Source organism: Amphiprion ocellaris, chromosome 2 (genome assembly GCF_022539595.1).
Source record: "Amphiprion ocellaris isolate individual 3 ecotype Okinawa chromosome 2, ASM2253959v1, whole genome shotgun sequence".
Lineage (NCBI taxonomy): Eukaryota > Metazoa > Chordata > Actinopteri > Pomacentridae > Amphiprion > Amphiprion ocellaris.
Window position 1 is genome coordinate 41,160,559 of NC_072767.1, and position 14,014 is coordinate 41,174,572.

The following is a 14,014-nucleotide window of genomic DNA, read 5'->3' on the forward strand; positions in this document are numbered from 1 at the left end:
CTTGATGACAGCTTGTGCAGATGGTTGGATTTTCGTATCTGGCGTCATAGCTGCCTCGTCTTGGCGTGCGCGCCGTCCTGCGGGCTTCTGGAGACGGGAGGCGAACTGGGGAGGGACCTTTCTGCACACCTCTGGAGTTTCTTCAAAGAGCTGCAGAGAGAGACACTGGGGAGGAGGGGAGATCACACAGAAAGAGAAAAGAGAGAGTGAGGGGGGAGAAGAGAAGAGAGGCGAAATCATCCCATCCTCCGCTTGTGAGCAAAAGGTACCGCTGCTTGGATCCATTTTCTCCTCGGATGTAACCGGATAAAATGCTGAAGTTCTTCTCTGCGCGGGATGACGAGAACGAAAGCCTTCTGGGAGCACTAACTGAGGGTAAGAAACTGCGTTGATCTCAGCCGGGTGGGGATGATTTTTTTCTTTTACTCCTCATCCGCTGTCTGCGCGTTACCAGAGGGCGATGATGATGATGATGATGATGATGATGCGCGTCTGTTTGTCACAGAAAAACGCTGATCCAGCATTTGGCTGCGCGCATAGACCGCATCATCATCTCGTGTGTGTGTGTGTGTGTGTCTGTGTGTCTGTGTGTGTGTGTGTGTGTGTGTGTGTGTGTGTGTGTGTGTGTCTGTGTCTGTGTCTGTGTCTGTGTGTGTGGTTTGGGTACATAAGAGGATATTTGATGGGAAGGATGGTGCGTAAAAATGTGGTTAAATTCATTTTCCTGATTAAACTGCATTGCAGGTGATTTCATCCCCCCACCAAAAAATAAATAAATAAAGGCGGGTGGCGTCGTTAATGCAGCGGGGGCTACAGAGGCGAGATTTCCCCCTGAAACAGCTTCAGCAGCGGGTGGCGGGGGCTGCACCGATCCGCTTCACTGAGCGCTTCCCGGGACAGTGACGCAGTCCGACACACGTGCAAATGTTTAATCCGCTCGCAGGCGACCGAGGCCGGCGGCAATGCGACACTCAGTCAGCATCCTCCGTTACATGAGCTCGGGCAGGACACTCCACCGACCTCATGTTTTCCACCGGAGGCTCCTCGGGACTCTCCGGACAGCGCGTCAATGTGCGCAACACGCGCGCACACACGCACACGCACACGCACACACACACACACACACACACACACACACACGGCTGAGCAGGAATTGATGAGTCCTCTTGCAGGAGTTATAACTATTCATGAATCACTGGCAGGAGCTCAATGGAACATCAACTCTGCACGCATTAACACCCTTTTGCATTGCCTGCTGCTAATTCACCGGGAAGGACATTGAAGCAGTAATTGGCTGCAATTACAGGAGACATTTGCTCTCAGTGCAGAATATCATGTGGAAATCATGCATGGAGTCATTTCAAATGGCTTAATTGTGTGCATTTAAAGACACAAAGTGGGCTCGGTTGAACATGTAGTGGCCAACATGCTGTCATAATACTGATCTAGAGTCAAATGAACTGTTTTGTTATCTTTTATCACAATCATAACTGCATTTTTGTGTGCGTCCCAGCAATGGTTTGGATCAGAACACCTGCAACATACAAGCCTTTAATGTGAGATGCTACACAGAGCCAATTAAACACAGAACCACTATTGAACTTTTTTATCTCTGGGGAACCGTTAGCTGTGTGGTATCATCAGTCTTATCCACGGCTGCCACTGGCTGAGCATCAATACTTAGTCGAAACAAAGCACCTTTAAAAAAAAAAAAAACTACTTTGTGTGATGTGATCTGCTCAGACACACCCCTGAAGGGTCTTCAGTGATGACTGAAGGCTGTGAGGTGCAGTTAGAAGTGCACAGATGAATTATCACATTGTACTTAATGGCCACTTAGCTCATGTGAACACAGCTATTCCAGCTAATGAGTCTTTATTCATGAGCACGCATGCATCACGCCTGGTGTAAGTGTGTGCACGCTTCGACAGAAAGAACGACGGAGACACTGATGATATCATTATGCTCCTCCTCGAAACAGATGAAGGAGACAATCCGTCTCTGCAGGACACCAAGCAGCACTGGCTCAACAGGCCCTGCCTTCTGGTGCTCAAAGACGGGGATGTGTCGAAACCAGGACAAATCAGAGCAGAATCTCCGTCCAAAGCCGCCTCGGATGCAACAATCAGAAGCACATGTGAGCAGAAACCGTATGAGTTTCCCACCAAAACAGCTTCACACTCCCAGCTGGAGGAAGGCAGCTGCACTGTGACCGCCATCTCCACATGGGGTGAGCGGGAGGCGTCCTCCAGCCCTCTGGTGCTGAGCCCTGCAGAGGCAGCCTGGCCTGAGGATGAGGAGAAGCCCCAGGTTCTCCCATCGAAGGAGGACTCGGTGATTGAGGAGAAGGAGGTGGAGGAAAGTGAGCAGCAAGAGCAAACCCGCAGCTCAGAGGCGACTGCAGCACCTTCATCTGAGGAGACCTGTGGAAAGGAGCTGCAGAGCCAGGTGAAGATGACCAGACCTAATGGAGGAGATGAAACCAGCAAGGCCCAGGCAGCCAGTGGAGGAGGAGCGATGGCCGAGTGTGCAGCTTCTCCTGTGGATCCTGATAATGAGAGCAGCCCCGTCGGCATCCTGTCCAAGGATCGAGGCTCCGTCCTGGGGGATGTCGCTCCGGTGTGGGTCCCAGATGCTGAAGCTCAGGTCTGCATGAAGTGTGGAGTGAAGTTCACGTTCACCAAGAGGAGGCACCACTGCCGCGCATGTGGGAAGGTGAGCAAAAATGTAGAAGCTTAAAGTCAGCGTAAGCAATTTTGAGGTGAACTTTAACTTGTGTGTGTCCTTCTGTGGTGTGTGCATGTGCATGTGTGTGTCGTCAGGTTTTTTGTGCACTTTGCTCCAATCTGAAGTTCAGACTTACACATCTGGATGGCAAGGAGGGACGGGTTTGTGTTTCCTGTCATTCAACCCTCATCAAAAGTGAGCACACACTTTTCACTGTTGCTGCTCTTCAAAGCCACACTTTAAAAAGAAAAAAGACACTTATGCATGACTAAATCTCACCTGTTCTCTGTCAGGGACGCCTCCAAGGGGGAAAAGGAGGGTGTGGTTTGCAGATGAAATCCTCGCCAATAAGCAGTCAGAGTCTGCTCCGACCACGCCGGTGAGGGGGCCAACGTTCTCCCCGCTGATGAGGCGGGCGCTGGGAGGGCCGCGTAGAAGTCCTGTGGTTTCACCTCAGCTCAGAAGAACCTCGAGACCACATGGGACATCCATCAGCGTAGGTTCACCCTAAGATACTGTGTAGGGATGTCCAATAATATCAGCCCACCGATATTATTGGACCAATATTGACATAAAAATGTAATTTTGGTCAATATCGTTATCAGTTTTTTTGCCTATCATGAAAAAGATAAAAAATAATGCCGTATTTCACCGGCATTTAACAGACTCATAGAGGGAGGCAGAGTGTGAACTGTTTGAGACAATAAAAGAAAAAAAAACATGACATAAATATGGATTTTTTTTCCATAAATTAAGTGGAAGTAGTTTTGTTACTCTGCACAGACAATGTTTACATTTGGAAAGCCTTGTTGCATTTAAGAATGCATGCATTGGGGCATCACAATAAAATTAGGCATGATGTGTTACTTCCACAACAGGAGATATGTGGTGTTACCTACAATTAGTGAAATAGTCCACATATATTGGTATCGGTAGATTTTGGAATCAGAAATTGAGAGTTGGACAATATCAGCATATCAGTTATTGGCAAAAAGCCAATATCAGACATCCCTACTACTGTGATAAAGATCTAATAAAAATCTATGAATCTAATATGTGCTGGGAATGGAGCTGGAGTCAAACTGGATAACACTTCACTTTTCTGCTAGAATGACAGCTAAAACACTATCTAAACAATAATATCTACATCTATTATGTTTATTATTAGTTCTATTTTCACCTTGTGCCTTTTTGTACTTTTCTAATACTGTGTTTTTTTTTGCATATATCAATATTTTTTGCACCATTTCTGTAAATACCAGTATTTTTGGAACCTTATTTCTATTTCTCCAACTTCTTTCTATCTATCCATCTATCTATTGTTGGTGCAATATCAGTTTCCGTATCGTGTAGCATTTCATTTTCATGTGTAATATGTCGTTCTTCAGGTGCAATGTTTCACTTTCATCTCTTTTGTTAGGTGGAATTTTTCATTATAATGTGCAGTATTACTTATTACCTCAGCATAACTGCCAGCATTACTTTTTACTCTTCTACTCTGGCCTTATTTTAGCTTTCAGTAATGTAGCGTACCCAAATGTTTTTGCTTTTCTACTTTTTAGGCAATGCACTTTTTTATGAGCAATATCTGGCTTTAGAATTTCCTTTGGCATTCAGAAAGTTTGATCTTGTCTTGTCTTGTCTTGTCTTATCTTCGTCCAGGAGGCCTGTGGTCCTTATGGTTGGGGAACCACAGCTTTAGTGAGTAGCTCTGCCAACCTCATCCCCCTGGATGGCCTCCCACCCATCCTCACCTCCACAGGAGTCAAAGGAGGTAAGACCAACTCCAATTTGCAACTTGAAAGTGAGAGTCAAACAAAAGGTGACTCATTGTTATTCACAGTAGTGCAGATGCAAGTATTTTCCTGACCTTGAGATGTATTTTGGCAGTTTTTTGGGGTATTTTATTTCCCTGCACAGTGTGCATGGTGCAGATATAGAAGGAGATTTGCAAGGAAATGAGTTTGTTTGGTGCAAAATTAGACAGCACAGGGTGGTTTTGGTGCAAAAGAAGTGAAGTGACAGCAGCAGCTGTGGATCAGACTCCTGCAGAAATTCCACCCAAACTTCCACTCTGTAACTATTCTGCTAAAATCTCGTTCAAATATTACATTCAGCTTCGTGCAACTGCTCCTCCTCATGAACTTGATTCTGTACTTTGCTCATCTTTGTGACTGTATTGCTAAATTACAGCCAGGCAGCCCCCAGATGTGAATGCACCATAAATCCGCGTTGAGTCTTCTGACTTACTCCTGACTAATGCTGTTACTCTAAGTAATAACGCAGCTCCTGTCTTGCCTGGTTAAACAGGGGCGTGTAAGAATAACAGATTGAATAAAAGCCGCCTGTCTTCACCTCCTATTTAATGCCGCACTTAGACAATAGTTATTTATCTTCGCACGGCTATGAATTCATTTTCAAACATGAATCTTTAATGAAGCTAGATTTTTTTTGGTAAAGCAGCAGATTAGGAAAGAGTTTAAAAGTGATAGGCTCATTTCAACAGTTGTGGATTAATCTGACGGCTCTGTAAGTGTATTTATATATATTTTTCCCTCCTCAGATTACACTGTGGAGGAGCAGCCGTCTGAGATGCTGCTTATTCAGGAGCTGGAGAGCGGCAGACCCAAACCTCTGGTGTTTGTCCTCAATGCCAACCTGCTAGCTATGGTCAAACTGGTCAACTGTATGTGTCTTCTTTCTTTCTCTTGATAAATACAATGATAAGATGTGTAGAGAGCAGGTTATAATGAACTAAAATGAATAATAGGTCTTAAAAATCAGTGAATTTAAATAGAAAACATCACTTTTGCACAGTATACGTGAGATATTTTCACACACCTCATCTCTTTTTGGAGTATTCTTTCAGCAAATTGTCCTTGCAGACCAATAAAGTGGTTTTCTTCATTATGTTTTAGATGTTAACAGGAAGTGCTGGTGCGTGACAACAAAGGGGATGCACGCCGTGGGGCAGGTGGAGGTGGTGGTGCTGCTGCAGTGCCTCCCCGAAGAGAAAAGCTTCCCCAAAGACATCTTCAGCCACTTCATCCAGTTGTACAGGGACACACTGACAGGTCAGAGCCACACCCTTAATGAAACCTATTACCTCTATAAATAACTCCCGTCTCCGTTCACCGACTGTTATCTCTCTCGGAGTGTTTTTTCTTTTTCACTCTTATCTTTACACATCCGTCTTCCTGGTCTGTGTGTCTGCAGGGAAGGTTGTGAAACACTTGTCACTGTCCCTGTTTGGCAGCAGATTCTTAGGCAGCGAGGAGCATGCAGGCTTCCTGTACGTTCGCTCCACTCTGCAGTCGCTTCAAGGTCTACCTCTGCCCAACCAGCCCTACCTCTTTGGCCTGCTGGTGCACAGAGCGGAGGTGGCCTGGGCCAAAACTTTTCCCCTGCGCCTCATGCTGCGACTCGGGGCTGAGTACAGATGTAAGGCAGATAAAGTGATGAAATGTTGCAGCCATAATGCCACAGATTTGCTCATCAGTTGCCCACTATACGTCTGTTTTCCAGTCTACCCGTGTCCCCTGTACAGTGTGCGTTTTAGGAAGCCCTTGTTTGGGGAAATAGGTCACACCATCATGAGACTGCTAGTGGTAAGAGCCTCATCTTTGGTGGTATTAAGACACCACATTTCCAATCATCAGTAGAAGTTTGCTGTAACTTTTACCAAACTTCCAATAACAGATGCTGATTCTGTTTTTTTTTTCCATTTTTTTTTTTTAAAGGATTTTAGGAATTACCGTTACAGCCTTCCAATGGTGCTGGGACTCACTGTGGATCTAGAAGCTCAGAGAACCCTCATAAAGATACCGACCACTGGGTATAACGAGGTAAGTCTCACACAGTTAATACAGATGTACTGTATAGCGTTTTTAATCAGGCATCATCACTCATACTCTACCCATGTGTCTCACTTTAGCTAATGAAGGCTCTGAATAAGTCCAATGAGCATGTGCTGGCCATCGGGGCGTGTTTCAATGAGACTGCAGACTCCCACCTCATCTGTGTGCAGGCAGACGATGGCCAGTATCAGACACAAGCCATCAGCATCCACAATCAGCCACGCAAAGGTGACGGCAGGACACTGCACTGGACATCAAGATAGCACAAACTGATGTCATGTAGGGTGACCACATCTCAATAAACCAACTGTGGGACAAAGAGCATATTTGTGTGGGACAATGTGGGACACCTTACCAAAGCTGAGAGGGGGGTCTCGCATGTAGCGTGTCGCTTCACGTCGTATTCCCCACCGTGTGAAACGGAAAACGAACTCTGGCAAACTTGACAGAAAACTCTCTGAGAATCACCTTGCACCGGCTTCACCCAGAGATATGTAGTTTCCCAGTCTTTGTTGAAGCTGCATCTCCTCTTCTTTTCTGTACTTTCCATTATCTCCGCCAAAATCCATAGTTCAGTGTTTGTGTCTGCTTTGCGGTGTGTCGCGACCGGTCGCCACTGGCACAATTTACGGCAGCTGACAACAAGGTGCGGCAGCAAGACACTGACAGGTTAATCTGGTCGTGATCGCGCTGTTTGACTAACATAGAAAAAAGCCAGATAAAAAACAAAACTCCCAGCACCTGTCCTTTAGAGTTTTAACTTTTGAAAATTATAGCTGCCAATCAAAATGCGGGACAGCGTCTCAATGGGTGGGACGTGGAAAAAGGGATGAAAATGCTGTGCAGTTCCGCACAATGCGGGACACTTGGTCACCCTAATGTCATGTGACTGCCGCTTTCATGACTGACTGACAAGATGTACAAATTTTGAGCTTTAGTTTTAACCTTGATACAAATGTACATATGTAATATTAATTTGTAGCCAAACATTTACATTTTAAAAGCCTTTAAAATAATATGAAATATAGTAAAGCAAAGCAAAGTAAAGCAAAACAAAATTGAATTAAATTAAGTTTAAATATATTACTAGATATTTTTTAAATATCTGGAAATAAATAATCCATCCATCCATTATCTATACACCGCTTAATCCTCACTAGGGTCGCGGGGGGGGGGGGGGGGCTGGAGCCCATCCCAGCTGACTCAGGTGAAGGCAGGGGACACCCTAGACAGGTCGCCAGTCTGTCGCAGGGCCACATACAAAGACAAACAATCACTCTCACATTCACACCTACGAGCAATTTAGAATGATCAATTAACCTCAGCATATTTTTGGACTGTGGGAGGAAGCCGGAGTACCCGGAGAAAACCCACGCATGCACAGGGAGAACATGCAAACTCCATGCAGAAAGATCCCGGGAAAGCCGGGACGCGAACCAGGGATCTTCTTGCTGCAAGGTGAAAGTGCTAACCACTACGCCACTGTGCAGCCCGGAAATAAATAATATTACAGAATATTCAAATTGACATACAAAAGTCATACAAACATTTTATGTAATATATATATATATATATATATATATATATATATATATATATATATATATATATATATATATATATATATATATATATATATATATAAAATTTAACAATGTTTTTAATTGTATGCCTTTTCAGTAGTTAGATTTTAAATTGGCACAAAAAAATAAAAAATACAGCTCCATTTTCTGACAAATTCCATAGATGCAGTGCAGCCTAATGCCTTGTAAACCCACCGAATTTTCTTCAGTCTGAATGTGCCCAAACCTATTAAACATGGTATAATGTGGTTCACTGAACTGCATAAAAATAATGCTCAAGATGTCAGGATGTTTACATTTTGAACAGTCCTACACAAGGGAATTACAGATTTTAATGTTTTACTCGATTTAAACTTGAAGTGAATTGAATTGATGCAGAGGGACGAGCAGGTTAAACATCATGCTGAGCAAAACGTCTTTTATTTGACAGCTGACTGTCAGGAGACATTAGAGAACCAAAGAGCCACTTTCAGTTACATAACACTAGATGGCACTTGGTGTTAGTTTCTGCCTTGTCACTGTTCAGACTGATGCTGTCAAAGCTGAAACCACAACTTTCTTTCTTTTTTCTCTTTATCACAGTGACCGGATCCTGCTTTTTTATATTCAGTAGTGCTCTGAAGGCCTCTGCAGGATACCTGGCCAAGTCCAGCATCGTAGAAGGTAGAGATCCAGTGAGAGGAGACGCAGGGTCGACCTTTACTGTCACCTTCCTGCTCACGGGAAGATTCACTGTTTACATTTATTGAAGTCGAGCATCACAGCCGCTTCATTCAGAGCGTGTTGATCTTTGTATGTGTGTGTCTGTGTACATTTTAACAGCCTGTTTGTCTAGGCGTGTCGGTGCATATGTGTGTGTGTGTGTGTGTGTGTGTGTGTGTGTGTCTGTTTGTGTGTTCCTCCTGTATCGCTGTCCCCTCTCCGCAGACGGCCTCATGGTGCAGATCACCGTGGAAACCATGGCGGAGCTCCGCCGGTCGCTACGGGAGATGAAAGACTACACCGTCACCTGCGGACGGCTCGACCAATCAGAGAGCCAGGAGCTTGTTTGCGTGCAGTGGGTGGAGGAGAAGTGCACCGTGAATAAAGGGTGCGTGTGTTTGAAGTTCAGGGGCGTTTCGTGTTTAGAACAATGTAACGTTCAAAGGACAGATCCTGAAAATTCAAATGTCCTGTTGTTAGTAGATGATGGTTAGGAAACAAAAATAACTGTGCAAATAAAAATAACTAAATGTTTAACCCTTAGATGCATAAGTGGCTCAAAAATGACCAGGTGAGGTCGTCTTCTTGCAATATCTTTGAAATGAAATCATTTAATATTTAAGCTATTTCTCCAAAATCATGTGTTTGATGTAATTCTATTAAAATTTTAAGTTGACTTTAATACTTTTTTCCCCAATATTTTTTATTCGGTTTCAGCTTTTATAATGAAAGGTGAACAAGACAAGACAAATGATAATATACATAAAAAACATAGATCAAAACACAAATAGCCATACACACACCCATTCACACCTGGTCAACCCACACTAAATGACACGTATATGCACATATATGTACACATACACAGCCAAGTAACATGAACTTAACAGTAATAATTATAGAAAATAAAACAGTAGTAGTTTGAATGTCATGTTCTTGTTTTCCAGATGCTATAATGTTCATATACGGTTCCCACAATTGTACAAATTCCTCCACTTTTCCTTTGGTAATGTAAGTCAGTCTTTCCAATCCAATGCATTCTGATAGTTCTTTTATCCATTGTTTTGTAGAAGGAGCTTCCATGCTCTTCCAGTTCAAGGTGATAGCTCTTCTGGCACGCAACAGTCCAAAATCCAACACTTTAGCTTGTTTCTTAGTATATGCAAAATCTTTGGGATATATTCGCAGTATACAAAGTTTGGCACCAAAAGGAATCTTGATGTTAAATACCTCAGACATACAATTGATAACCTCATTCCAAAAGTCTTCAATACTTTTGAAGAAATTATAATATTTGTAGTACTACCCCAGGCTCTCTATCACTGATAATATCGTGCTAGAGGTGATGAACAAACTTGGAAGGACAGAGAGCAGCAACAGCTGGAGAAAAAGAGCAGGGAAAAAAAAGAGGTTGATGTTCTTCTACTGCTGTTCTGTATAATATTCTTCTTTTTCAATTATCAAAATGCTCAAAATCTGTTAAGAAGTGAAAAATGTACATGCTTCATACATGAAAGCATTCTTGTGTGGACAAAAATACAATACAACAAATAATACAAAGTATTATTCTCAACCAAAGAACAAGAATGGCTTTAAAACCCGCTGATTCTTATACAGGTCATTTTTGAGCCACTTATGTACGAGTGTAGGGTCCAGTCAGTCGTGCATCTCATGGTTAAGAGGTGATCAGAATTACTGTCAGCTCTCAAAAGTACTGGTTTTAAATTCACTTTCTGTGTATTTTTAGTGTCATAAGTCCCATCGATGGGAAGTCTATGGAGTCTATCATCAGTACCAAGATGTTTCAGAAATCGGAATACAAAGAAAATGGGAAGATCATCCGCTGGACAGAAGTATGTACAATTATCTGCTAACGTGAATTATTCTAGTCAGCATTTTAACTAAACATCTGCCACTATTACACATGCTGGATAGCTGGATTATTTAGATTATGTTTGTTGCCTGAATATAGATGAAGAAAAGGGTCCAAATTTTTAGAACAATTTCTCCTCGACCATTTCTGATTCACCTAAAAATTCTACAGCATAAAATATGGATATTTATAAAGGTATTTGCGAAACTGTAGTTTGATGTATTATGTTCTTTAGAATAATTTTTTTGAAAAATGACCTGTCAAGGCACTTTTTTCCACACTGAAAATTGAAGTTTAACAGCAATATCTCAGGAACTATTAACGATTATTTCTCATCATGCTATTGATTGATTCAGAATCTGAAATACTGTACAAGTACAGTGAATAATCCCTGACTTAAGTGAGGTGAAATATGGAAAACAGTCATGAAAAGTTCTATCTTCGAGCTCACATTAACAAAAAAAAAGTATAATAAAGAAGTCAGCTTGTGATGTTGTGGTATGTACAATGATCTGCTCAACATTTTTCTTTCTCAGTCCATCTGAAGCAGTTAAACTTCACTGTCTGCTGCAGGTGTTCTTCCTGCAGAGGGCTGATCATCCCAAAGGAGCAGCGACTGACTCTGCTGAACACAACCGGCTGACGGAGCGCATCGCCCGGGCGTTTTGCTTGGCGCTGTGTCCTCACCTGAAGCTGCTGAAAGAGGACGGGATGGCCAAACTGGGGCTGCGTGTCACATTCGACTCTCAAGAGGTCAGCGAAGATCAACAGAATTTAAAGTCAGCGAGATGTGTTGTCGCAAACACATTTCTACCAATACATCAAGCTGGAATCAGCCTTCAGATTTCATGCATTTCAGGGTACATCAAGAATATTTTCCCAGCAGAGCCAGAATTCAGTAGCTACACATTTGTCAGAGTTGAGTTATGGCTTTTTCCTACATCTGTTCTCCCTTCTAAATAATTTAAGTGCTACAGAAATGTGTAATTTGTGAGACAACAGCATGAAAACTGTAGTAGATAGACACATACACATAGCAAAACAGAGCTGAAGTTAATCCCTTTAAACTATGTTGTGTAAAGAAACAAAATATAGTTTATTTCCCTAAAGTAAAATGGCATTACAACTTTTCACTCTACTGCAGTTTAACTGCAAGCCTTTAAAACTTAAACCCCTTTTCTCAACTTCACTGCTTGTGTAGTTGCTGCTCTCTGCTCCTTTATCGATCATTCTTTTCCATTAATAATTAAATTCTTTTCTACTGAGCAGTAAAATGTGAGGTTTTTATGCTAAGGAATAATGTTAGCAGCAAATCCACTAAAACTTTAGGAAATTCATTAGTGTGGATTTTAGTTAATGGTTTTCTCCAGGGATTCTTTAAAGTTTCAGATGTTGGTAGGGAGAACATGCAACAAATGACTGGAATAACGCTCAGCAGTGAAGTTTATATTTTCAAAGTGTGCAACTGTAGTTACACTCATTAGTGGCTTATTTTTTATTCCAGGTGGGATTTGTGGCTGGCAGCAACGGGCAGCCGCTCCCAGCTCAGTACCTCAACGCCCTGGACAGCGTGCTGATCCCCGTCATCCACAGCAGGGGACGCAAGAGGGGCGACGAGTCCATAGTGATGGAGCTCATCTTCTACATCCTGGAGAACATCACTTAGAGAACCCAAGCTCCAGTTTCATCCTGACCACTGCTCCGTCTCCAGCACTCCTCATCAGTGAGGTTACAGGCCAATAAAAGCATTCCAAGGGCAAACCAGAACCCATCCGAGGTCTGCATCCATCTCATCCATCCACCACTAGAGAGAAACGGTCAGACTCTTATTGGCTTTCTGATCTACCCGGCCGCAGACAATCTGCATGAAACGTACGACGGACCACGAGATCAGCGTGCAGCTCTTTGCACTGTAGTAGCAACTTCATAGCTTGTTTATCATCCACGTCACAATGTTCAATACCTGTTCCTATACAGAGAATACCTTTAAAGTGGGCGCTGGCTTCAGCCCCACGACCTTAAAGCAAAGAGAAAAAGAGAATGACTTGAAGTGCTGTATGTAGTAGACCTGTAGTGATTTGATGCACACTGAACGAATGCCTGAAGAATGTTTTCATACTGGATGTATTTTAATCGACTGCTCATGAAATGTAATGTCAGCTTGGAATTAAACTTGCAGCAATGACTGAGTTACCGCCTGAGACTTTCTGTAAAACTTACACATAATTACATTTAAGAGATAAATAGTTTTACTTCCAATTTATTTTTCAAAACAAGCTCTTAGTATTATGATCCTGCTCGAGCCACTGCCCTTCTTTAACTTCCTCCTTTCTTCTTCCTGTCTTTGTCATCCATCTCTTTTGTATTTCTCTCCTTCATTCTCCCTCTTGGTCTCCTTCCTCCTGTTCTCTCTGTCTCTATCTGTTTCGATCTGTCTCCCTCCAGCTTCCTCTGTTTGTGTCTGTTGGTCTCTACGTCTGTTTGTCTGCCTCCCTTGTCTCAGTCACCTGCCTGTACTTTACTGATTGCTGTAATGCACATCAGCTGCAGTAATTAGTTCACTCCATGCACCTGTTCTCCACCTCACCACCACCTATTTAAGCTCTGTGCTTTCATTCATCAAATAGCAGTGGATTCCTAGAAATCAGTGGCTCCAAACCTTTTTTCCTTGTGACCCAAAAAAGTGTCTACTTGTCATGAGTTTATTATGGCTACAAAGGATTTTCTCAGATTGCACAAATTAAGAATGACATTAATGGCACAGAAATATCTTCTATGTCGCAAGAAAATTACAATGATTAAAGCACAAGCCTTGGTCTTTTTCATGAATTTTCTCAGGGCTCCTTACGATTATTTTATGATTCCTTTTGGTCCTAACCCCCATGTTGGGAACACAGATATAAAATAATCTATATCTTCCACTGGTTAAAACTGATCTCAAATAGACACTTCCTTTAGATAAGATCCATTTCAAAAAGCCAATTTAAAGGATGATTCCAGTTGTGTAAATAAAGAGAAAGCCATTATTCTTGGCAGTATTTCAACCAAGCAATTACCACCATTTTACATGCTGCATAGCAGGATTATTTAGCTTACACTTGCACCCTGAATATAATTAAAGAAAATGGCAATTCTAACTGAAATCATCATATTTTTAGAACAATTTCTGCATAACCAACTCCGATATTCCTGAAAGTTTTACAGTACAATACATTAATATTTAGAAAGATATGCATTAGATTTTAGCATGATTTATCCTTGGAGATAAACAT

At 42.4% G+C, this 14,014-nt stretch overlaps 1 protein-coding gene and 1 long non-coding RNA gene across 3 annotated transcripts; one reads left to right on the top strand and one right to left on the bottom strand.

Moving 5' to 3' along the window:
- The first annotated feature begins 234 nt into the window (after nucleotides 1–234).
- Nucleotides 235–12,932, top strand: zfyve9b (zinc finger, FYVE domain containing 9b). 2 transcript variants are annotated; one of them, XM_035957279.2, is made up of 16 exons: nucleotides 235–375; nucleotides 1,982–2,715; nucleotides 2,823–2,922; nucleotides 3,021–3,223; nucleotides 4,390–4,501; nucleotides 5,291–5,413; nucleotides 5,646–5,801; nucleotides 5,944–6,168; nucleotides 6,253–6,335; nucleotides 6,468–6,572; nucleotides 6,662–6,812; nucleotides 8,750–8,830; nucleotides 8,990–9,257; nucleotides 10,617–10,722; nucleotides 11,316–11,495; nucleotides 12,247–12,932. In XM_035957279.2, the coding sequence occupies exons 1-16, from the start codon at nucleotides 312–314 to the stop codon at nucleotides 12,406–12,408; spliced, it is 2,853 nt and encodes a 950-aa protein (XP_035813172.1). In that variant the 5' UTR covers nucleotides 235–311; the 3' UTR covers nucleotides 12,409–12,932. The 2 variants fall into 2 exon arrangements, with proteins under 2 accessions (XP_035813172.1, XP_023146103.1); XM_023290335.3 differs by having other exon boundaries at nucleotides 9,095–9,257.
- On the bottom strand, nucleotides 1,538–7,401 carry LOC129349721 (uncharacterized). Its single transcript, XR_008602830.1, has 3 exons — nucleotides 6,940–7,401; nucleotides 3,007–3,242; nucleotides 1,538–2,696 (listed from the first exon to the last, which is right to left on the bottom strand). It is a non-coding gene; the product is annotated as an uncharacterized LOC129349721 (long non-coding RNA).
- Nucleotides 12,933–14,014: the final 1,082 nt, after the last annotated feature.

Excerpts from the sequence above, each read along its gene's own strand:
- zfyve9b (XM_035957279.2), top strand. The coding sequence starts at position 312 with ATGCTGAAGTTCTTCTCTGCGCGGGATGACGAGAACGAAAGCCTTCTG. Across the intron at positions 376-1,981 it reads TCTGGGAGCACTAACTGAGG|ATGAAGGAGACAATCCGTCT; the intron begins GTAAGAAACTGC and ends TCCTCGAAACAG. Across the intron at positions 6,573-6,661 it reads CGACCACTGGGTATAACGAG|CTAATGAAGGCTCTGAATAA; the intron begins GTAAGTCTCACA and ends GTCTCACTTTAG.